The sequence below is a fragment of the Schistocerca piceifrons genome, chromosome 1 (genome assembly GCF_021461385.2).
Source record: "Schistocerca piceifrons isolate TAMUIC-IGC-003096 chromosome 1, iqSchPice1.1, whole genome shotgun sequence".
Classification (NCBI taxonomy): Eukaryota; Metazoa; Arthropoda; class Insecta; order Orthoptera; family Acrididae; genus Schistocerca; species Schistocerca piceifrons.
Window position 1 is genome coordinate 652,852,604 of NC_060138.1, and position 26,462 is coordinate 652,879,065.

Genomic DNA, 26,462 nt, shown 5'->3' on the forward strand with positions numbered 1-26,462 from the left:
CGGAATGGACAGTGTGATGAAAGGAGGGTATAAGATGAACATCAACAAAAGCAAAACGAGGATAATGGAATGTAGTCGAATTAAGTCGGGTGATGCTGAGGGAATTACATTAGGAAATGCGACACTTAAAGTAGTAAAGGAGTTTTGCTATTTGTGGAGAAAAATAACGATGGTCGAAGTAGAGAGGATATCAAATGTAGACTGGCAATGGCAAGGAAAGCGTTTCTGAAGAAGAGAAATTTGTTAACTTCGAGTATTGATTTAAGCGTCAGGAAGTCGTTTCTGAGAGTATTTGTATGGAAGTGAAACATTGACGATAACTAGTTTGGACAAGAAGAGAATAGAAGCTATCGAAATGTGGTTATACAGAAGAATGCTGAAGATTAGATGGATAGATCATATAACTAATGAGGAGGTATTGAACAGGATTGGGGAGAAGAGAAGTTTGTGGCACAACTTAACTAGAAGCCGGGATCAGTTGGTAGGACATGTTCTGAGGCATCAAGGGATCACCAATTTAGTATTGGAGGGCAGCGAGGAGGGTGAAAATCGTAGAGGGAGACCAAGAGATGAGTACACTAAACAGATCTAGAACGATGTAGGTTGCATTAGGTACTGGGAGATGAAGAAGCTTGCACAGGATAGAGTAGCATGGAGAGCTGCATCAAACCAGTCTCAGGACTGAAGACCACAACAACGTCAATGGAGATTATTCTGAACAAAATATCAGTTTCAAACCACAGATGTGTGATTATTGTACCAAATTTCGATTTCATACTTCTAAACCTGGGAATACTAATCAGTTATAAACAAGAACAGTTTTTCTTTTCATGTTTTTGTAATTATTTAAAACCTCATACTGAAAAAAGTGTTTTTGTACATACAAGTTGGAAGCACCCGTTTTGTCCCTGGGCACGTTCATGCCACCTGCGCTCTTTATTTGTTGCAAACAACTGAAGGATATACAATTACTCCCGCAAGTATGAAATAATAAAAACACAGGCAGGTTGCAGGTACAGAATAATACGATTCACTGTTTACTTAAATCATTTGAGGATAGCCTAAAAATATTGTTGTGGAACATCATAATGACTATTTAAGCATATAATATGTTTACTTTCCTCCATGTAGCATGAGAATATCCATTAAAAGAATCACTTTAACTGGTTGAAATTATTCTCCTACCACATTTATTGACGTGGACTTACACCACATTTCCCATATGGCCTTCATTTTAATTCAAGTCCACGCTAACAAGTTAGCAATACATTGTAGGTTAACTCTTTTGTGTTTGTTTGATGGTGATTAATAAATCTAATTAATTACCTAACGATGGGAAACCAAATTCGTTCACCAAGAAGATATACGAATATTACACTTCACTGCCACCAACCACAGATGAGTATTAATTAATTGTTTTTGCAGTTTATAGCGAAGCGTTTCGTTGTATTATTTGCTCTTTATCAGGAACGAGATGTTCAAAAATATGTGTGAAATCTTATGGGACTTAACTGCTAAGGTCATCAGTCCCTAAGCTTACACCCTACTTAACCTAAATTATTCTAAGGACAAACACACACACCCATGCCCGAGGGAGGACTCGAACGAAATGTTCACACGTTACTTAATCGAAGTTTAAATAAATCCTAAATCTGCAATTTGGTGCTTCGTAATTGTATGAAAATAGTGATAAAAATAGTTCCATCTATTTTGTTCTGACACATAAGTCACAGTGATTCGTTTAGTTCTTTTGTGATTTGCAAATTTGTGGTTAAGATATGTCGACTGTTAGTAACAAACCACAAAGAACTTGTATATAAAGTAACACGACAAAAAATATGTGACATTTAAAAAGGATGTGAAGTTCCTGCGGAATTTGAAATTAACAATGGATTTTAACACAGATAACCCTGACTTTTACATGCAGATATTATGGATATTAATAAGGAGCACTGCCAAATGCTTCTATTGAAACTATACGAAATTACCCCACTGAAAACCAAAATCCTAAAATCGATTATGCAGACGGCTATACACCATTGAGATTGGTAACTATAAATACTATAATATCGGGTGAAACAGGCATAGAAGTTCAATACGAACAGTTTCTTGGTTGACTGTGTGGTCACACGTCAAGTGTACGACCGTGGAGAAGTTGTAATGAATAACGTCCAGACTTGAGCAATAACAGAAGACGAAATTCTTGACGACACACCTTTAGAAAATGTAGAACTACAACGAGCAAATAATATATAATGATGAGCCATCACATTATGACCACCCAGACTAAATACTGCCTGATCACGTAATAGTCACGTAAAGCGATAAAGAAAATATGTACAAGTGGAGCCCGAGACGAACGGGTAATCATCCTAGCGCCGATATGGGCAATGATGACAGAGGGATGATTGTTTCCAAGCAACTGAGAACGAGCTTGTCGAAAACAGCTGCTACTGCCATGAGCATTACGAGAAGTGATTAAAATACGATGAAATCACGAGTAGGTGACAAGATCATCAAGTGGAGCCTGGGGACTTGCCCGCTCTCTACCGCAGATCAGAAAACACAGTACAGTGCTAGTGCAGGCACAAGTGTTCCGGAACACACCGTTCAGCGCACACTGTTGAAGATGGGGCCATAGAGCAGAAGACCCCTATGAGTTTCCACTACGACATCGTCTATTACGATTATAATGAACATGGGATCATGAAGACTGGACTGTTACTCAATGGAAAACTGACACCTGGTCGGATGAATCACGTTTTTTCGTTTATCAGGTCAATGGTCGTGTCTAGGTACGCCGTCATCCAGGTAAACGGCTGCCGGTCGCTGGAGGTGGTATTTCGGTGCAGTAGAAATTCACCCAGGCTTGTATAAGACCCGTGGTAGTAATCGAATGCTCTGTGACCGCTATATACTACATATACGTTACTACGGACCACCTGCATCCCTTCAAGCTTGATGTCTTCTCCTAAAGCGATGGCCTCTTCCAGCAGGCTAACTGTTAATGTAACAAGGTGAGAACGGTGGTTTAGCGATTTGAAGAGCATTAGAGCGAAGTTTCATTGATGCCTTGCCCCCGCAATTCTCCTGGTCTTAACCTGATGGAACACATCTGGGACGCTACTGGGTGCCATCTCCGCGCCCACTCATCTCTGGTGGACTACCAACGACTTCTGAAATATACGCCACTCAGAAATGCTGCTGTTTTTCCTTTCAAAGGTGGACCAACTCGTTATGAAGCAGGCCATCATTATGTTTTGGCTCATCCGTCTACAGCCGAATTATGAGAACTGAAGAAAAGAATGAGTTCGAAACGAATTAGTACACAAGGAACTCACTTAATCCAAGTAAAAATCAAATCAATTATATGAGAGACTCAAAGAGCGGGAAGGTAACGACAACGAAAATATTTAAAGGAAAAGTATGGAAATTATGAGTAATGGATGCAAAAAACTGCAGTCAAAAGAAAATTTATTTAGCTTCTTTATTTAAAAGTCTAAATAAGGTAAATGCTAGATTGAAATTATCCAGGAGTCAAAATAAATATTTTATAAAAGTGTTCAAGTAGCTAGATAATCCAAAACGATTCTAGTCATTATCTGAATCCAAGCAGAAGACTAATGTCGAGCAGAGAAGACAATGAACTCCTGGATTATTCCTAGGAAATTCATATATTTGTACAATTGACTGATTCACTGCCAAAATTGCCATCACAACTGTTTCACGAAGACTCAGACGAAGTCTTTCTAAAAAATGTGAATAGACAATATATTCATACGTATTCAATGAATACAAATTAACCTGTACTGACAATGAAAAGCGGCCTGATACAACCGATCGCACTGTGTTGGTTATACAGCAAAATATCCAAAAATATTACAGTGACGAAGGTATCACGTATGAATTGGAAAACTTGAGTGATGTTAGGAATAAATCATCCTTAATATGACAACAAGGAAAAAATCACTGGTCACTAAATGGGCTATGTGTTGCTCCTCGTGATGGACATTTCATCAATAAAAGTATGCCCAAATTTAAGCGCAGTTCTTTGTATTACAAATCTAACGTATGGGACCACAACTTCACAATTCAAAATCCATGCAAACATGAGCCGTTACGCTTGTGGTTCAATGGAAATGAAGTTGACTTATCAACTAAAAGCTATGTTACCTGTTTGACTATTTAACAGAACACTCGTTTTGAATTTATGAAATAATGGCTCCAGAGTAAAAAAAAAAAAAAAAAAAAAGGAACAGAACCGTAACCAATGCTCTGTTAGTACACAGCTACTAGGAAAAGGCTGACTACAACGATAATTTCATAAAAAGCAGCACACAAAAATGAATTTGTGCTATATGCCTTCATTTATCGAACGAAAACTGCAAAATAAAAATGTTTACTTTTCAACCGGACTGTAGAAACCAAAATCATAAAAAATAAAGTTATAATGAGATCTTCTTAAAAATCGGCTTCATAGCTTTCTGTTTTTATTATTCTGGAGTAACAAAAATAAAACAGCGTTCTCGCTTCCCCCGCCCGGGTTCCCGGGTTCGATTCCCGGCGGGGTCAGGGATTTTCTCTGCCTCGTGATGACTGGGTGTTGTGTGATGTCCTTAGGTTAGTTAGGTTTAAGTAGTTTTAAGTTCTAGGGGACTGATGACCATAGATGTTAAGTCCCATAGTGCTCAGAGCCATTTGAAAACACTCAGCAAAAAGTATATTACTTATGCCGTACTTCAGACAACGAACAGAAGGAAGTCTCTTCTGATAACGTTAGTACATCAAGTCGTAGGATTAAACATTCTAAAGCGAGCAAATGAATGGTTATCAGGGAGACAACAATTTTAAGCTTGACCACTTGAAGTCAAAGGACAAGCAGATCATCTCTGTGTGATGTTTCCAACAAACAGTTTTCTTCGTTTTGCAAATAATAATAATTTAAGAGAAATAACGTGAAAGACATTAGACAAATATGATACATTTCCGTATCAGAATTAAAATACCTGCCACGGAAGTTCGTTACGGTTCCATTATGCTCTCGCGGCTACTAACCGACCCGTGACGAAACGTGCCGCTCGAATCTTCTCTATACTATTAATACCACTCGGTAAGGCTCACAGGCTCAACAACAAAATTCAACAGTCGCTCGACAGAACTACTTCCTGAGGAGACTTATGCCGGTGACGAATAGTTCGCTTGAATAAATAGTTACTTCCTGTTCAAAAATTCTTTTGTATTAACGTGTTTCGCACACAGCCCATCATCAGAACATGGAAAAGTCTTCACACTGAGAACAGAGTCACGTGTATCTGCCGTCAGCATCAGAACGCAGGGTACATGTGGCTCCATAATCTGAGTGAATATTTGTCTTTGATACCCTGAGAAGGGCTGTGCCCGAGACGCACCAATAAATAAGAATTTTAGAACAACAAGTGAGCAGTTATTGTAGCGACCAGTTCAGGACTGTCATAAGTCTCCTCAAGTATACATCATGGTCCCAGACCTCCTGGGCGAGCTACGTCTTTCATATACGAATTTCATTTCCTCAAGATTCTTCCAGTGACTCTCAATCTGCAACCTATAAATTTTCCTGTAGTTCCTGTATGTGGTAATTCCACTTTACGTCATTCCGAGCAGTTACTTGTAGATTAATGTTGTTATTGTTTCCAGTGATTTATCGATTATCGTAATCCAATAGTTTTAACAGATCTCTTCGTCTATTCGTCAGGAACATATTACATTTATTTTGGACAAGTAACCGTCCCTGCAACCAGTCATCGATTTCCCGCGAACACTCCTGAACTACTCCGCTCTATTCCTCCCTTGCAACCTATGTGTAGCAAACTGCAACGTTCACGTAACGCCTGACGAAGCTTTCAACGTTATCCACTAGTTCACTTATATATTTTGTTAGCAGTAATGGACCTACTCCATTCGTTCAGGATACTATTGAAATTGCCTTAACATCTGTCGATTAAGACGTTTAGAACAAGTTGTTGAGTTCTGTCTGCATGGAAGTCCTAAATCCAATCACAAATCCTGTTCGATTCTCGATATGCTCGTATTTGTTCACTAAATGACGATGTGCACGTTCTTATTGTCTGTTGAATGTTGTATCTTTATAAATGCTAACGCAAGGGGTAGAACTGCCTAGCTTCTAAATAACATTAATGTTGCATTTATGTAATTGAAAATATTGAAATTACATTGCAGTACTTTCCGTAACAACCGAACTAGCGTAACCTGAAAGTTATTAGTCACTTACCTCTGCACTACTGTCTAGGTTTCGAACCTTGTAATTTCTCATTTGCGCAATGTATTATAAGCCAAATATTAGAATCAAAGGAACTGGTACACCTCCCTAACATCGTGTAGGGCCCCCGTGAGCACGCAGAAGTGTGGAAACACGACGTGTCATGGATTCGACTAATGTCTGATGTAGCGCTGGAGGGAACTGACACCATGAATCCCGCAGCGCTGTCCATAAATCGGTAAGAGTACGAGGGGATGGAGATCTCTTCTGAACAGCACGTTGCAAGGCATCCCAAATATGCTCAATAATGTTCATTTCTGGAGAATTTGGTGGCCAGCGGAAATGGTTAAACTCAGAAGAGTATTCCTGGAGCCACTCTGAACGTGTGGGGTGTCGCATTGCCCTGCTGGAGTTGCCCGAATCCGTCGGAATGCACAACGGACAGGAATGGATGCAGGTGATCAGACAGGATGCTTAAGTCCGTGTCACCTGTCAGAGTCGTATCTAGACGTACCGGGGGTCCCATATCACTCCAACTGGACACGCCCCACACCATTACATAGCCTCCACCAGCTTGAACAGTCCCCTGCTGACATGCAGGCTCTATGGACTCATAAGCTTGTGTTCATATCCATACACATCCATCCGCTTGATACAATCTGAAAATAGATTCGTCCGACCAGGCAACATGTTTCCAGTCATCAACAGTCCAATGTCGGTGTTAGTGAGCCCAGGCAGAGCGTAGAGTTTTGTGTCATGCAGTCATCAAGGGCACACGAGTGGGCCTTCAACTCCGAAAGCCCGTATCGATGACGTATCGTTGAATCGTTCGCACGCTGACTCTCGTTGATGGCCCAGCATTGAAATCTGCAGCAATTTGCGGAAGGGTCGCATTTCTGTCACGCTGAACAATTCTCTTCAGTCGTCGTTGGTCCCGTTCTTGCAGGATATCTTTCCGGATGCAGCGTTGTCGGAGATTTGATGTTTTACCGGATTCCTGATTTTCACGGCGTAGTAGTGACACGCTTGTATGGGAAAACCCCCATTCTGTCGCTGCCTCGGAGATGCTGTGTCCCATCACTCGTGCGCCGACTACAACACCACGTTCAAACACACTTAAAATGTGATAACCTACCATTGCAGCAGCAGTAACCGATCTAACAACTGCTCCAGACAACTGTCTTTGTATAGGCGTTGCCGACCGCAGCGCCGTCTTCTGCCTGTCTACGTATCTCTGTATTTGAATACGCATGCCCAACCAGTTTCTTTGGCGCTTCAGTGTACATGGAACTGTGAGAATATCAAATTAATTTAATAGCTACCTCCTGAAAGGTTCTAGTCTCAGGAACTACAGATATGATGACATGTTTTCTTAATGGCATAATATCCCGAAACTTTTTCTCTGTAAATTTTGTATCCTACAAAGCTTTGATGGTACCCAGTTATGTAAATTCTGAGAATTATTTGACTTAATTCATTTCAAACTCACGGAAACCAGCTTTGGTCAAGGTGTCACAGATTGTTCTTTATTCGTGATCCAGTAAATGTTTCTCACGAATGTCTTTGAAATTGTCTATTCATCATCACCATCATCATCATCATCATCATCATCAAATCGGCGGTCAAGGACCCTGTAGATGGTGCGCCGACCTCACAATGCTCCTCCACAGATGGCGATCTTGTTCACTTTGGATCCAGTCGTCACGGACTCCTAGCTGGCAAAGGTCTTTTTGGAGCTCGTCCTGCCATCGCTTCCTGGGTCTTCCGGTTGGACGGTTACCATCAGGTCTTCCCTTAAGTACGGCTTTTGCCCGAAAGGTGTCTGGTCTCCTAGCAATGTGGCCTGCTTAGATTATTCTCAGCGCTTTCAGTTTTTGAACCATGTTCGGTTGCCTCATTAGCTCATACAATTCTTGTTTTTTTCCACGTCTCCACGAGCTCCCTTTCTGGACAGGTCCAAAGATCCTTCTCATAATTTTTCTTTCGAAGATCAACAATTTTTCTTCATCTTTCTTTGTTGTGCTTAGAGTTTCTGTCCCATACAACAATACTGGCACTATCACGGCATTGTAAGCTTTAAGTTTCGTCGTAGTTGACAAATTCTTGGATGACATTACCTGCTTTAGACTGAAATAAGTTTTAGGCCCGTTCACTATACGTTGGTTTATTTCCTGTTTTAAATTATTTTGCCTGTTGAACCATATACCAAGGTATTTAAGATTTTCAACTTTAGCAAATGTCCGTATCCGTACCTGTAATGGGATGTCATTAGGGGCTTCTCTTGATACCTCTATTACCTCGGTCTTTTCCGCATTAATCCGTAACCCGATCTTACCTGCATTTTGCGATAGGTGCTCTACAGTTTCTACCCTCTCTTCCTGTGATGCTGCTAGGACTGCGGTGTCGTCTGCATAATCCATAAAGCCTGTCCTACCATTTAGCGGCCCCCTTTTGTTTTCTCTTTTCACTTTTCGGATTGCTTTCTCTAGGACCAGATTAAATAACAGTGGTGAAATAACATCACCTTATCTTACACTCCTTCTGATATGGAATTCCTCGGACATCTCCCCTTCGTATTCGACTTTGGCTATTGTCTCCACTGTGCACACCATGACCATATTCATTAACTTCATTGGTATACCAAGCTCTCTCAGGATGGTGTACATACTTAGTCTGTGGATACTGCCATAAGCCTTTGAGAAGTCCACGAATGTCACCAGAAACCAATGGTTGAATTCCCAGAATTTTTCCCAGATTTTCCTCATGGTGAAAATTGAACCGATGGTCGATCGTCCTTCCTGGAACACTGCCTGGCACTCTCCTACAATATCTTTTCCAAATTGGTTATGTTTTTCAAGTATTATTAAAGACTGAATTTGATAAGGAACACTTAGGAGCGACATGCCTCTGTAGTTGTTACAATTTCTATTACTGTTCTTTTTATACAGTGGGTTAATAACGGCTGATTCCACTCTTTGGATTTCCCCTTTTTCCCATATTTCTTTTATGAGATTTTGTAGCTCTTTCTGAAGTGTTTTTCCTCCTGCCTTCAAAATCTCTGGTTATTATCTCTTGGTGCCTTATTATTCTTTAGTTTCCTCATTGCTCTTTCTACATCTTCTCCATCACCCTCTTTCTCATTTAGAAAGACATTCTCTAGATCTTCCGTATTTAATAGCTCTTCAAAATATTCTCTCCACCTACTCAGAACTATTTTCTTGTCTGTTAGCACATTTCCATCCTTATCATTAATAACTAAAGCTTCGTTTCTGTGACCATTCCTCACATGTTTCATCATCTGAAACATTTTCCTGCTGTCTGATTTTGTATTTCCCTTTTCGATTTCATAATATTGTTCAAGAATTTTCTTTTTTCCGTTATCATATTCCTATTTGTTTCTCTTCTTACGGTCTTTAGTGCTTCCTTTTGCACAGCACATTGTCTATGCAGCATGTGCACCGCCCTTGCTCTCTTCCTGGCCTTCACAGTTTGTTCACATGTCTCATTAAACCATTTCTTCTTCGTTGTTAGGTCTTTCTCTCCTAGAATTTCTTCGGCTACTTCAGTTACAGAGGTCCTTATTTCTTCCCATTACTTGTTAACACTTGTTTTGTCAGCGTGGTCTGATGCCGAATGGTCTCTTGCACGTTCTAATATTCCTTCGCCATTAATGGGGAAAAAACCTCCTGGGCACGAAAGTACTAGAAAGGTAAAGTAAATAGAACACATTTTTAAAACATATCTGCTACTTTTGACTGCGTTACGGTAATGTGCCTCCAACTGTCTCAGACATATTCCTCATTTCTTAATGGTCGTAAATACCGGCTTGGAACCACATTTACTGACAGTGGTCCTACAGATGAAATTAGGTTGCTAAAATTATGCTCTACTTGCAGTAGCAGTTTTATCACCGTGTAAGATTTCTTAGTCTTTTACTTTGCAGTTTTGCATTTCTCCTCTGTAAAAATATGCTTATGTGTCTCTTTAGACGTAAATGAGTTAATGATCTTGCTGTATGCAAGAGAATGTGCTGTAGAAACCGACAATTAAAAAATAATCTTATCTTTTCTGGCCAAAAGTTTGAAGTATATACATTTGGAAAGCGTGGTCCATAAGTTCCAGTTGTCATTAGGTTTATATCCGAAAAAATGCTAGAATGGTATCTGGTAAATGCTAAGTAGAAAAAGAGTAGAATTATTTGAGTAATTTGGTTGTTTATAGATATGATATAAACTCCCAGAAAGCAGCTCGTAAGTCGTTGCTTGCTTCAGTGACGCGCTATTAAACAATATAGCTTTGACATCAGTAGCAGCCTGTACGCATGTATAGAAGTGAACCTTGTTCGTATACAAACGCACAGCCATACCCATGGCTGACAATGCGTAAATGATTCATAAATAAGCATTCAGATGAAAGGCCGTCGTCGTGCGCCCGTGACACACTACTGAACAGTTCCATTTGCCGAGATTAATCTGACGTACACCTGACCTGAATTTCAATTTACCTTTAATCTCTGCCTCTCTGCACAGTTAACATAAAAATCGTCAACTGTGCGGCAGTAAAAGCTGATATTCTCTCGCACATTTTAACCGTGTCTAGAGAGGCTTGACTTTTATGTTTGTACTTCACTATTCCGCCACTCCCCGCTGGTTCACCTATACTATTTTAACGGCCGAGCAACTGAATTTCCCGTCCAATATTGAAAGTAACAGGCTTGATATAAAATATGAAATACGCAATTAAAATCTATTTTTATCGTTACTCGATACAAGAATTCGAAGGATTTTCCATTGTTAACAACGCATCTTCCATTAAACGTGTCATTTCTGTGCTGATATATCACGCCCCAATTTATACCATGAGCCCAACTTCTAGGCTGAAATATGCCGCATATGTCTATCACATTTATTGTGTTCTGTTAAGAGGCAACGCCATTTGGGTTTTACACATACATGAGAATTACCGGTCTCTTATATAAGAGTGTGAAAAATTTGATGATGAATCCACGTGATACGAAAATTTTATACGAATTAAAAACAACGAGAAAGAGAAAATAACTCGCTGTCTCGTGAATATTTACCGTTCAAAATTACTGCAGCAAATATGAAGCGTGGCCCTAATAGTGTAGATTTCTCGATATTTCACCAAACACGATTTTTATATTCCACATCGGGGACTCTGCATATGTGAAAAGAAATCACAGATCTACAGTTAATCTAACTGAAGCATGATAGACCAGTTTAAATCAACAAACAACTGTTATATTTTAATTATAAGAATTTATTACATTACAACTGAAGTCAATCATTTTACGATTCCCTGTAAATATTCTTATCAGTGGCTTGGAGGAAGTGACCAAGGTCACAAAATCCTTTAATTAACTTCAATTTCTTCAGATTAAAGATCTATTGGTATGGATCTGCAGCTGAATGTACGGAAAACTATTTTTCAGTTTTTATTGTCTCAACTGATTGATCCTAATCTTCCTCAAAAGATATACACTTTCACTATCAACTCTATTCTGTCAGTTTTAATTAAACCCATGGCAAATGTTAGACACTCTTTCAAAGATCAACGTAGATTTTCATTAACTGTGTAACAGTTGTAAGTGACTGTACACAGGTTACAGTGTATGTGAATCTTTCGTATTCATGTTGTAAATTGATTATAACTGATAAGGGACCAAGGCCGAGATTTCACCATTAACAACGTGAATGTCATGTCAACAGTGCCTTCCAAAAGTTGCAGTAATTTAATAAGGGAATAGTGAAATAACAAATAGATTTTTTTCCAAATACTCTCCTTTAATTATCAAACTTCACCATATTAAACATATATTCTATAGCAGTTAACTACTGAACTACGTTATGTTAAGTACAACACACTTAAAATGCACTTTTAGGTGGCTGAATACATTTTTATCAGTGTATCTAATGTTCTAATGTTTCGTCCTTGTGAGGTTATTTTTTTAATCCCTACTAATGTTATGTCACTGAGGAAAATACTTTTTGAAAGGAAAATAAACAGTGAAAATCACAAAGAATATTAAGGACTAGATATATATATATATATATATACATATATATATATATATATATATATATATATATATATATATACTGTGAAACAGTAATTAACCTACTGATCTTTTTTGCAGATGTCTCATCATGAAATTTCGGGCCAATATCAGATATAATTCTCTCCTAGCACTACTGTATCTTGAGTTATCCCTTTAAATCGAGACTTACAAAAATCAATTGCGGAGCAGCATTAACGACTGGGAAGATGAAAAACAAACAAGTTTCATGATTATCTATTCTCCTACAGATGTGATCACAAGTACTACACAATTAATTGTACCAAAGAGTTCAGTTTAGTCCAAGATGGGATTTCCGATTCTGGTTGACATCTATCTCTAGTCTCAGAAACAATCATTTTTTGAATTTCATTTTGTGGACAAATTATATTTGTCGGTACTGGATTTCCGTGGGCAATACTAAACTTTAAATTTAACAAGTTTCCATTTGGCTATTGGGTGATGTATTGACTAGGTGCCATTTGAGTAAGATTAATATTACTGCTTTCCTTACATTTACGCTTGCATACTCTGAAAATAGGACCAAATTTGATTCTGTTTTGATTGCTACAGAATACTACTATAAATAAAGGATGTAAGAAAATTTGGTGCCCTGTGCTATGTCTGATTGCGTCAGGTCCGTAAGACCTGTTGTTACATGATGGGCATAGAGCTGTTACGTCACACATCGTTTTTCTATTAATAACACTAGCCGACAGTGAAACTGTAAGGGAGATGAAATCAATATTTGTTGTCTGTAACGATCACGCTGATAACGAAAACGACAAAAACACGAATTAGCTTTCGTTTCCAAGTTACAGAGGGGGGGGTACATTCAACTATAATCTTATTGTGTTAGCATTCATTGTCAGTCCCTTCTCATGTAGGCTTCGAATCTCGCTAATTGTAGACAGAGTCATGAAGTTTATGACAACAATAGCTGTGTGTATTTTGTCACTATTCTTAGACCAGGCTCGTAGTAGCAATGGGAAGGAGATTAGAAAGGGAGGAGCGAAGCACGTTTCGTTCAAGAGTAGTTTCAGTGTGTTACAAGCTGTGATCTTTTCGTGTCCTGGAGGAATGAATCACTGGAGCGTAGTTAGTTCATGTGGACATTGTATGTGGACACCGTAATTCCTCGCAAATGCGTAAATAGTGCTGCCCAATTTTTGCTACATTTTGCGGACAGGCTCCACTGCAATAGCAAAGTTGACCAGTAACGCCATATACAGCGTTAGGAAGGCGTACAGAATGTACTTTGGCTGTGAAATCGGAGACCAGAACAAGTCCTATGCTCCTCATGTATGTTGCATATCCGGTATATTGAATCTTCATTCGTGGTTGAATATTCCATGGGCTTTGATATAATCATGATCAGGCGACAACTGTCAAACCATGTGAATGACAGTTACTTCTGTATGATAACTTCATTAACGTATGTTATTTCCACGAAGAAAAAGTGTTCCATGACATATCCTTGCATACCGTCACCCATGAGACCGCTGCCTTACGAAGACGGACTTCCTGTCCCAGGGGAATATGATAGTGACGAGGGCTGTAGTGAAACTAGTGCTGCATCATCACCTTCAAAACCCAGTTCTTCAAAAAATCCTGTTTTCATGTGTAACGATGAGTGATAGAGATTCACAAAATAATACAATGTGAACTTAAGGACCTAGTCAGGGATCAGGAATTGCTGAAATGTAAAGCTGAACTGCTGGCGTCAAGACTACATCGGTGGGGTAGTCTTTATAAGACGGCAAATGTGACTGCGTTCCGTAACCGCCATCGACTATTCTCCCATTTTCGGAAGCGAAAGGAACCTCGTATCTTCTGGTTAGGTACAGAGACTAATTTTCTCGAACACAACAAATAACTTTCCAAGCAATTTGCCATTCAGATGAACAGTCGGTAGAATTGTTTACGAATGCGTTAAGGCATTTTATCTTGAAACAACTGTCTTGGTACCTTCAATTTCCTGTGTTCTTTTCATATGCATTTCCTCTTCCCTGATTGATCGGAGCTGAAAACAAATTCTTTACCGTACTATTGGATACGTTTTTTTATCTTATCTACAGATTTTCTGTCAGGTTACGCAGTTTGATGTATATCGCCAAGTTGATGCTTTGTTTGGAATTTCGTTACTTTACGTCTTCCAATACTGTAGCACTGTTTGAAATTATGGAGCCATCCACAGCTTCCTTGTAAGTCACTATAAGTTGTGTCGCGTACAATTTGATGTGCATAGCGTAGTTAGTCACGATCATGCACACCCTATAAATTGTATCGAGGATCCTTGAAACGCGCAAGCGCCATTTTGGTAACAAGTGCGCCTTTTCGTCTCTAGAACATCGGTAGTTTTTCTTATGTACTTCACGGTCATGTTTCTGTGAACTTATTCTTAATCTATTCATAATTGTTTTTTACTATTCTGCGGATGATCTCCCATGTAAGTTTAGTATCCGCTCCTTACACAACGATTGTCCATTACAACTTTTCACTGGAGATGAGATTTGTGCCTCCCTGTCCGACAAGGATGATGAACTACATGGCTCGACACCAGTGCCAGTATCACTTTCACTTATTAAGCACGTACCGTCATCATTGTGCTCATCATGTGCACTGTCCGCACAGTCAACCGTATACGTCACCACACATTCCACTGACTCATCCGTCACTTCTTTCTCATTCCGTGAAATTCTGCTTGTTCCTTTCTGAGGAAAATTCAACCTCGGCAACTGTTATTCCAGATATAATGCAATGTTTGTTTTCTTTATCGTTGCCACGCTCTGCTTTGTATCAACACCACTAGCGCAGTAGCGCTGTTGTGAGTTACTCGTCTACTAAGCGGTTCAGCTGCACTCTGTAGCCGCATGCTGCGCTGACCATTGAGTACCTCGAGTCCCGCCCCCTGTTGCCATTAGCAGCCAGTATTGTGGTTGCTTGGTAGACTACATGTGGGGCACCGAATGCCGTAACTATCATTGGCCTTTTGGGATCGCACTCAAGGGGTTCCTTGTAAGAAAATTAAAATACGTTCATTAATATAAAAGAAGGTTTGCTAACACGAATCAAACCTTCTCATTATTCTATTATAAGGTAAAAAATCGCTTTTCTCATATTCTTATTTGTCTGTCTCTATAAAATCGTATAGAAATTTATACACAGTTATGTTTCCTGCCAGAGGATATCAGACGCAGCGTCACTTTCGTAGTTTCTTGAAATCTTCTGTCGCAGCCGGACAGCATATAGTTAACATCCTCCTCACTTGCACGTTCACATGAGGATGTGATCACGTGGAGGCGGTACAAACATTGCCGCAATCTCTCATATTGACTCGAAGTAGTGTCTTTGGTACTGTAAAGTTTCCTTTGTATATGATTTCTCTTTAATGCAATTTGTTTTAACATTTGTATTCAGGTAATCTATATTTATTTATCTACTATAAATTATAGCTAATTACCTGATATTCCACGATAAATCTTGTTCTATACCTCCAATTATATCTTAACTTTCATTGTAGATAAACAATAACCACTTTATATTTAAAAATGTAGGAGAAATTATTATTAATGTTACTATTTCTATTACTTCTACCAGCGCTATGAGTGTTAGTATTGTCACATTTACATATGCCTGCCTTCACCATTATTATTTTTTATGTATAACCACAGAAAACTTGTTTTTGTGTCAGAGATTATTCACAGTGTCAGTCAGTGGCACTTCAGTTTGTACGTTCGTTGTCGGCTCCATCTGCATTGCAGAGGACGTTTCGAGTGACTTCTACGTGTTCTTTCATTTCACTTTAGACGGTAGTCTTTATTCATAAATTTCCTTCTCTGCTCCCTTGTCTCTTTCCCTGGACCTAGGGCGTGTTGCAATGTTAAAGGTCGACTGTCGGCTCAAGACGATCACATAAACACGGTCTTTCGGATTTCTTAGGTCAGCAGACCAGCACTTCAGCAGCGTTGATCTTCCAGTAGCTCAGCGAAAACGTGTTGGTTCAGATGATTATATTGCTCCCTTCCCTTTCTGTCCGCAATCTTGTCGACGATCGGCCAAGCTGACTCATGGTGCAGGAGCTCGCTGACAACTGATATTTCCTGCTGAATCAGTTGTAGCCTCTCAGTGTAGCCACGTCCTTAGACAGAAGGTATTTCAGCGAAATGTACTCTGGACTGTATTTTTCCCTGAAGTCTCATTACTTTTATTCGCTTCCGATTTATTGTAAGTACGTGACATGTTGTTTTCGGCCCATCAGAAAATAGGTCAGCCCTCTGGAGCGTTCCCGGTGTCGTAACGCGGGGCTTCGTATGAAAAGTTTCGCCTTCCTACACAAACCATCTCAGAATAAGTGGCAAGTGGATGCGGCTTTGACAACCTGCGTCTCCTCACCCCCTCCCCCCTTCCCCCATCCGAATGTATCCATTTCTTTAAAGTCTACACCAGTATACTCATGAGGCACAGAATTCTTTCTCTCCATGTTATAGGACCGTAGGAATAAATATTATCTCATTTTCATTTCAAACGGACCCAACAACTAATAATAGTAGAGTGACATACGTAGGTTGTGTGGCTGGCATATCCTTATTCAAAGGGCTTTAAAAGGAAGTACTGTCGTAGAATGAGATATTCTGGGAACTTCTAGTGCATGTAGAAGGATGCAGTGCACACCTTGTCACTATTTACAGAGTTGAAAAAAGATACTGAATGAGTCAACAAACTTTGGAAACATGAAGACCGTAATAGGGTGGATTACAGTAGCCTAACAACCACATCTGGTATAGCAAGTACGCTGAACGAGTTACGAGGAAAGGTGAGTCACCAGGCACCAAGCAGGTGCAATTAATTACTGTGAAGACATCAATAGACCACACATCACAGGTGCTCCAGAGAAGACGACATCCTGCAAGCCACCCTGAGTGCTCTGGGCTTAGCGATTTCGTTTTCCGCTGGACTTGAATACGACGCCACTTCATGGCAATTCTGACCCCTCAGCTATGGAAGCAGATTATCAGGGTAAGCTGCTGAAGAAAAATATGCATTTATGTTTTATACACATTTGTCTCAGAGATAAATTTTCGAAGTACTGGGAAACGGTTTTACAGTTTGTATCTGTCTCGTTCCTGATATGCAGGTTGATTCAACTGCCCCTACCGACCCCGATCTATACAACCTGCAATGCCTAATCACATGCTGCTGGGAACATGCTAGTATTACAAATACAGAACCACTCCATCAACTCAGTGTTTAATGCGTTATTTATTTCACTGTTACCTCCTTTTGAACATTTATTTCGCTCTTTGTTACATCCAGTCACTCGGGGCGCCTTATTAACACAGATACATGTTAGGCAGGAATCGCTAAATGATTTAAAGGACTGATGTTCTGCGAACGGGTCGCATAAAACGAGATCGGTAGCGCTAGCTGAATCACCGTCCACCCCCTGTAACTAGGAGCTATATTTTGATATACCAGCTAGCATATGGTTTTCAAAATGGTTCAAATGGCTCTGAGCACTATGGGACTTAACATCTGAGGTCATCAGTCCCCTTGAACTTAGAACTACTTAAACCTAACTAACCTAAGGACATCACACACATGCATGACCGAGGCAGGATTCGAACCTGCGACCGTAGCGGTCGCGCGGTTCCAGACTGGAGCGCCTAGAACCGCTCGGTCACAACGGCCGGCCATATGGTTTTCACTTTTAATTTCGGATGAATAAATTACCAACACCATAATACTGAAAGTCGACATTGGGGTGTTAGTAACTAAAGGGAGAATTACCATGACGTCATCGATGATGGAGTACAAGCTGAGATTGGGGAAGAATGGTTCAAATGGCTTTGAGCACAATGGGACTTAACATCTGAGGACTTCAGTCCCCTATAACTTAGAACTACTTAAACCTATCTAACCTAAGGACATCACACACAGCCATGCCCGAGGCAGGATTCGAACCTGCGACAGTAGCGGTCGCGCGGTTCCAGACTGAAGCACTTAGAACCGCTCGGCCACACAGGCCGGCTGGGGAAGAATGAGGGGAAGAAATCAGCCATACCCTTTAAAAATCATACAATTGTCTGTCTAAACCGATTTAGAAAAATCAAGCAAAGGTTATATCTGAAGACATGAACTGCTGAACAAGTACAATCTCTTAAATTGCGCCACATCATTCGTCGTATCTTATTAACTATTCTCTCGTTCTGTTGTAAACAATGACTTCCACGCACGCTGTTTGTTGAAACCATGACAAAGAAATGTTTGCTCCTAATCTCACTATTTTCAGTACTTGAAATTAATTTAGGAAAATGCCCATTGTCTGACTGAAATAGGTTGCCTTTTGAAACGTTCTTGTTCTTTTGCTGGGACAGAATACGAGAAAAATATAATACACCTGATCATAAATTCTGCAGATAGAATGTCATTTTATGACGTTAATAACGAGGGACAATTGTTAATGAGAAGCTAGATTGAACGACTTACTTATTACAAAATAGCATACGCATTTTCTGTCTTACCTGGCGGCAACGACGTGAGGCTGTTACTGGACAGATCAAGGAGGTCGAGTTGCGGGTTGTTGTCAAATGTGTCGCCAGCGATGTCCTCTATGAGGTTGTGGTCGAGGCGCGCGGTGCGCAGCTGGGGCGTGGCTGCCAGCAGGCGTTTCGGCAGCCACCTCAGACGGTTGTGGGAGAGCCACAGCACCCGCAGACTCCCACAGCTCGCCAACAAGTCCTCGGGAAGGTCCGTCAGGTTATTGGCCTACAAAGTAAAATTGCAGCTGGAAAAACACGTACATTTTTCGACAAGTAAAAGACAACCAGTTGAAATAGTGGCATATATGGAGACAAAATGTTAGGAAATACTAATTATAACAATAGAGATGTAAGACTAACTAATATATTGACATAGAAATTTAACGATAATAAATTATACTAAAGGTATACAATACTTGAAAGGATTTTTGAATAATCTTCTACATGTTCTTATTCTTGCTGTTGTTGCTGTGGTATTCACTCCAAAGACTTCTTTGAAGCAGCTGCTGTGCTGCTCTATACTGTGGAAGCCTCTTCCACTCTAAGTAACTGCGACAACCCACAGCCTTCTGAATCAGCTTATTGTATTCATCTCATGGTCTCCCTCTACAATTTTTACCCCCCGCAACTCCATCTAGTATTAAATTTGCTAGCACTTGATGTCTTAGAATGTGCCCTATAGCCGGTTCCTTATTTTAATCAAGTTGTCCCTCAGATTTCTTTTCTGCCCAATTCAGTTCAGTACCTCCTCATTAGTTACACTATCTACCGATCTAACCTTCAGTACTCTTCTGTAGAACCGTATTTCAAAAGCTTCTATTCTATTCTTGTCTAAACTGCTTGTCGTTCATGTTTCACTTCCATACATGGCAACACTCTATACGAATACTTTCAGAAAAGTCTTCCTAATACTCAAGTCTACACTCGATTATAACAAATTTCTCTTCTTCAGAAACGTTGCCACTCTACATTTTATGTGCTCTCTACTTTGACCATTATCTGTTGCTTTGCTGTCCAAACAGGAAAACTCATCTACTACTTTTAACGTCTCGTTTACTTATCATATGAGTCACACGACGAGGCCCATACAAGGGGCTTAAAGTGAATCTGCTACAGCTTGTTTAATAGAAGTGACAAAACCTTGTGGTTATGCATCAAGTTTTATAAAGTTGACTTAGGACATGGCCTGTTTTAGGCAAACATTTAAATAATATTTTATGTTCTGAAGATGACGTTATTACTAACGTTGAAACCTAGGTAAACGATAAAGTTAACCCACAACTGTAGGCTGTATATTCTTACACTTATCATATTCCCTGAGCGTCATCTGATTTAACTCGACTACGTTTCATTATAATTGTTTTTCTTTTGTTGACGTTCGTCTTACACTGAGGTGACAAAAGTCGTGGAATATCTTCTAGTGTAGTGTTGGCCGTTCTTTTCCACAGCGTAGTCCAGCAATGCGACGTGGCCTGCAGAAATACTGAGCCATGCTGCCTCGTAGCCGTCCATAATTGCGAAATAATTGCCGGTGCAGGATTTCGTACATGAACTGACCTGTCGACTATATCCCTCAAATGTTCGATAGGATTCATTTCGGGCGACATGGATGCCCAAACCATCCGCTCGAACTGTCCGGAATGTTCTTCAAACCAATCGCGAACAACTGTGGACCAGTGACAAGGCACACCGTTGTTTGGGAACATGAAGTCCAATAATAGCTGAAAATGACCTCCAAGTAGTCGAACATAACCATTTCCAGTCAATTGCCGTCTAGATTGTATCAGAGAACCCAATGCACTCCTTGTAAACACAGCCCACACCATTATGGAGCCACCAGCAGCTTGCAATGTGGCTTGTTGAGCAAGACTTAGTGCGTGGGTTCTGCGCTACGCTCGAACCCTACCATCAGCTCTTACCAACTGAAATCTGTACTTGTACGATTTTGCTACAGTTTCCCAGTCGTCAAGGGTCCAACCGATACGGTCACGAGCCCAGGAGAGACGTTGCAGGCTATGTCTTGTTATTAGCAAAGGCACTCTTGTCAGTCTACTGCTATAGCCCATTAACTGCAAATTTCAGCGCACTGTTTAAATGTGTTCAAAAGTGCGTCAATTCCTAAGGAATCAAACTGCTGCGGTCATCGGTTCCTAGATTTACACACCACTTAAACTAGCTTAAACTAACTTACCCTAAGGACAACACACACACCCTTGCCCAAGGAAGGAATCGAACCACCGGCGGGAGAGGCCGCGCAGTTCGTGACAGGGCGCCTCTAACCGCGCGGCCATACCGGGCGGCATCAGCCTACTGTCCTAACGAATACGTTCGTCGTACGTCCTACATTGATTTCTGCGGATATTTCACGCAGTTTTCCTTGTCTGTTAGTAGGGACAACTCTAAGCAAACGCTGCTGTTCTCAGTCGTGAGGTGACGGCCGTCGGCCACTGCGTTGTCAGTGGAAAGAGGTAATGCCTGAAATGTGATATTGTCGGCACTCCCTTGACACTGTGGTTCTCGGAATACTGAATTCCCTAACGGTTTTTCGAAATGGAATGTCCCATACGTCTAGCTCCAACTACCACTCCGCGCTCAAAGTCTGTTAAATCCCGTCGTGCGGCCGCAGTCACGTGGGAAACCTTTTCATATGCGTCACCAGAGTGCAAATAACAGTTCCGCCAATGCACTGCTCTTCTATACCTTGTGTACGCGATACTACCGCCATCTGCATATGTGCATACGACAATATCACGATTGTCGCCACTTCAGTGGATATACTCCTTTCGAGACTGTCAATTCCGTTCTATTGCTTTTCTATGTCCTTTTGTCGTCTCTGACAGAATTATAATGTCATCGACATACCCAGAAGTTCTTCTTGCTTCTCCCTGAACTTAAACTCCTAATCCAAATTTTTCCTTGATTTTCTTTACTGCTTGCTCAATGTGGATAGTAAATAACATGTGGGATAAATTACAACTTTGTCTTACTCCCTTCGTAACCATTTGCTTCCCTTCCATGTTCCTAGACTCTTACGACTGGTTGCTGTAGAAGTTGGAATTAGCATTTCGGTCCCGGTAGTTTACCCCCTGATGCTTACACAATTTCAAAGCTTTCTCTAAGTCTAGAAATGCTGTAAGAGTAGGTTTGCCTTTCCCTAACTTGTCGTCTAACAGAAATCATGTGGTCTGTATTGCCTAACGTGTTCTTACATTTCTCCAGAATCGAAACTGATCTTCCCCTAGGTCGGCCTCTACCAGTTTTTCCATTCTTCAGTGAAAAATTCGTGTTAGCACTTTGCTACCAGGACATATTAAACTGATACTGCGGTATATTCACAACTGCTGCACCTTCTGTCTTCCGAATTGGAATTACTACTTCAGTAGTTCTGTCAGGCCATCTCATTTTCTTCTATTCCCCTTCCCTTACAGAAATGTTGCCTGCACGTATGTTTCCCTTGTATAGGTCCTCTATATTTTCGTTCCATCTTTCAGCTCGCCCTTTTTTGCTTAGGACTGGTTTATGATCTGAGCTCTTGACGTTCATACAGCTGCTTCTTTTTTCTCCAAACGCCTCTTTAACTCTCCCGTAGACGGAATCTGCATTTCCCATGGTGAAATATGCTTCTAAATCCTTATATTTATCTTCTACCCATTCCTGGTTAGTCAATCTGCACTTTCTGTCAATCTCGGTTTTTAGACATTTGCATTCTCTTTCGCCTGCTTGATTTGTTGCATTTTTAAATTTTCACCATCATTATTAGCCAATTCGATCACTTGGTGATGCAGCCTCTATGAGTCGGCGTGCAACGTAGGATATGCAGATTCTTCCATTTCTTATGATGTTGAGCTTTCCGTTGCCAGTTCAGTCCGGCTGTCTTCTTTGATTGTGTCCCATCTTCCTGATGGTTTTCCCATTGGTCTTTTTTGGTAAATTGACCTCCAATCTGGTACTTGTTTTGACCACCTACCATCTATCCTTCTCGTGACATGATCAGCCCACTGCCATTTAACGGTATTTACTCGTTCCAGTCACCGACCTTTGTTATCTGTCTGATATCAACAGCTTTCTCTCTGTCTTTCTTCGTGTAGCTCAACATTGATCTTCCTTTTCAGCTATCTGTTACTATTAGTTTTCTGACAATGAACTCATTTAATGTTCGCGTTTCATAGCCAGATGTTATTACTGGCAGTGCACGTTGGTCAAAGATTGTTTTCATCAGCTCGGCCGACATCTTTGACTTCAAAACTGAGTAGTATCTTCCATAAGCTTGCCAGCAGAAATCAATTTGTTGAAATATATCTGGTTTTAGGTCGCCTTTCATATTTAGCAGTTGGCTCAGGTAGATATACTCTGTAACCCTTCCAACGATTGTATATCCCTTCGTTGTCCACTCATTCGTCATGATCTTGATTTTATCATAGTTCATTTTCAGGCCAACTTCAGAGCAGAGTGATGCAAGTTCACTAACTTGCATTTGAAGTTCCTGTATAGTATTTGCGAATAGTACAATATCATCAGTGAACCTCTGGTTGTTTAATATCTTTCTTAGAATTTGGATACCCTTTGTTTTCCAGTCTAATTTAGATATCGGTTTTTCGAAGACAAATCAGAAAAGTTTTGAAAATATACAGTGGCCTTGTTTTACGCCATTTTTGATGAGAAATGCATTGGTTTCTTTAACTACACTTTCAAACGCTGTGGAGGTTTTGCATATGCATTATAGAAGTCTAATATAGGCCCGTTCTGTTCCTTACTCTGTTAGGGCCTCAAACACAGCTGAGCGACTGATCGAATCGAATGTCTTTTCGAAATCTATGAAGGAAAGACAAAGATGTAGATGGTACTCATTTGATCTACTAACTGTTTCGCGTAGAATGAGGATATGATCAGTTGTACTAAACGCTGCTTGGAACCCACGTTGCTCAATGGGTTGACCCAGGTCAAGTATAGTGCTCAATCTGGTAGTCAAAATTGTAGTATAAACTTTGCACAGTATGACAGGAGGCTGACAGGGTGATAAACCTTTATATCTTTTGTACTACCTTTCTCGTGTATTAGGATTATTTTTACTTTATCTGAATTTCTTGGTAATATTCCACTGTGAAAATATTTTAGCTAAATGCTTTATAGGTTTACCATCAAGTAGCTTTAAAATATCGACTGAGATGTTATCACTACCTGGAGCGGTTCCGTTTTTCATCTTGTCTATAGCATGTTTGACTTGTGGTGGGAGTATTACTACTATTTGGGAAACAGAGGCATCCAATTCGTCTAGGATTAACATATCATCATTGACTATACTGTACAGGTTACTACAACAATTTTTAATATACTCGAGTATTTGTTTCTTATATGTAATTCGGCCTTGGCCTGTGTCACGATGTCAGCTGGTTCATTCCAATCATAAGCTTCCGCGCGGCTATCTTTAAGCTGAATTTATTTTCAGGACTGACTTTTAGTGTATCTTCTTCATACTTCTCGACGTCATCTTTTATTCTCTTTCGCATAGTTCTGATATTCTATCTTGTTTTGTCTGTTTCTGCTTCCATTTTTCTTCCCTTGTCCATCAAAATTATCGTTTTATTTTTCAGCTTCTTTGGATGGTTTTGAAATTTGTACTTTTTCGTCTGTTGTTGTCAATATCTTCGTTACAGCTTCTGCTTCACATTGTTCTAATTTTCTCTCAATTCTTTCTTGAAATTCCTCTTTCTGTTGTTCGAGATTTTTGAAATTCCAAATTTTTTCCATTCCTGTAATTAGTTTCTGTCTTTCATCTTCAGTTCAAATTTTGCTCTTACTTTAGTCGACGATCACGGTAGTGAACCAGTTCGGCACAGAGACATTTAATGTTTTGAGCCCTGTTGGAAATAATGAAGTCTATTTCATTTTTCACTTCAAATTTAGGGGACCACCAACTCAATTTGCGACTAGTATGTTTCATGAAGAACTTATTCATAATAGATGTTTTCATGCATTCAGCAAATTTAACCAGTTTCTCACCACTGTCATTTCTGTCAACTATTCCATGTTTGCCAGTAACTTAAACACCTTCCTTTTGCGTTCGAACTTTGGTATTAAAGCACCGATTATAAATTTATGAAAGCATCTTTCCATTTTTCACAGGTTTCTTTCACGCATTCATACAAGGATTTTGTCTCCTTACCCGGGTGACTAGAAGTAGGTGCATACGCTGAAACTCGTATGTATTCAGTACCAGCGATGGCGAGGCATGACAGAATCTCTGACCAGAGAGTTGTTTATCGTTGCTAGTCTGCGCTTGACTGCGCGAGAGTTCAGTTGCGAGTTGTCAGTTGCGAGTTGGACTCAGTCGGAAGTTGTGTGTGAGGAGTCGGCCGGCGTTGACATGGGTCTCTGGTCACGATTCAGGACGAGTTATATTGTTAAATAAGGTAATGAAGCAGCATTGCCCACATCTGATAATGTAATGTATGTTAATTGTAATTAATTTGTTCAAGAAGTGCCCCAATAATAATTTTGTTTTCAAAGCAATCGTTTTTTTAAAAAAAAGAATCATTCCAATTGAAACAATATTTCCTATGCTTTTGCTCCCAGAATCAATTTATCAGATTAATTATTGCACAGGGCCTAAGGTCAGCGCAGCTGCCCTTATAAAATTTATCTGGTTCACCTTAACGTTAATTTTGTGGGGACTTAACATTTTTGCACATTTTTATTATCATTGAGTTTTATTACTGTGGGAAGCTAACATTTGGCACTATTTGCAATTCTATTCAATTCTTTCCACTTTCTTATTTTCACGAGGAGGTTACACTTGGCGACATCCGGACCAGGGTCGTATTTCTTTGAGAATCTTCTGCAAAGTAGCCAGATACCTGCTCTTATTTACTTAAATAATTAGGATTTGGCGCTACGCTTTTACTAATTTTGTCGATTTCTTTCACAGGTCATCGGCAATTCGTTGCTCTTTGTTGTACTTGTATTTGTTGAATTTTGCATTGTCTTTGTTTCATTTGTGAATAAGTGTGATTTGTGTAAAAATGCCGCGAAAAACTATTAATAGTACATCGCGAGGTGTAATGAATGAAATTACCGACTTAAACAATTTCACCGATAGTACTTGTGACACGCAGTGTAATGATGGCAATCCTGCGTTCACTGACAATCAGTGAGTTCCAACCACTAATAATGATGTAGATCTTAATGATGAACAAGCGAACTCAATTGTGTCCTCTGTTAATTTGACGACAACTGATGACGGGGGGCGTTCTGTTGCAATGAGCGCTGCCCAGCTTAACACAACCGGTTTGCTAAATTCATGTGACGAACAGACGAATTTTTCTAATGAAAATGGACAGTGTACTGAAAGTACGACGGATTTATTTAATTCCAAAAAAGTGACTGGCAAACCTTTTTGGAAATTACAGAATGACCAAATGGTCACACAAAATGCGACAATTGCAAATACACCATCAAACAGTACAGAGAATGGAGTAGGTGATATTGGGTTGGATCAAATTATGGCATTTTTTAAACAACTTGATAAAAAATTAGACAATAATAAAGAAGATCTCAAACAACAATTTAGTGAAGATTTCAAACAACTTAG

General features: G+C 39.9%; 1 protein-coding gene across 2 annotated transcripts in view; it reads right to left on the bottom strand.

Annotated features, from left to right (window-relative positions):
- The window catches only part of LOC124805279 (leucine-rich repeat protein soc-2 homolog), a 107,595-nt gene that overhangs the window by 10,773 nt on the left and 70,360 nt on the right, over positions 1-26,462 (bottom strand). For both annotated transcript variants that reach the window (XM_047265800.1, XM_047265794.1), the window contains one exon: positions 18,857-19,100. In XM_047265800.1, the coding sequence (XP_047121756.1) occupies positions 18,857-19,100 (244 nt within the window). The remainder of the gene's footprint in view (positions 1-18,856; positions 19,101-26,462) is intronic.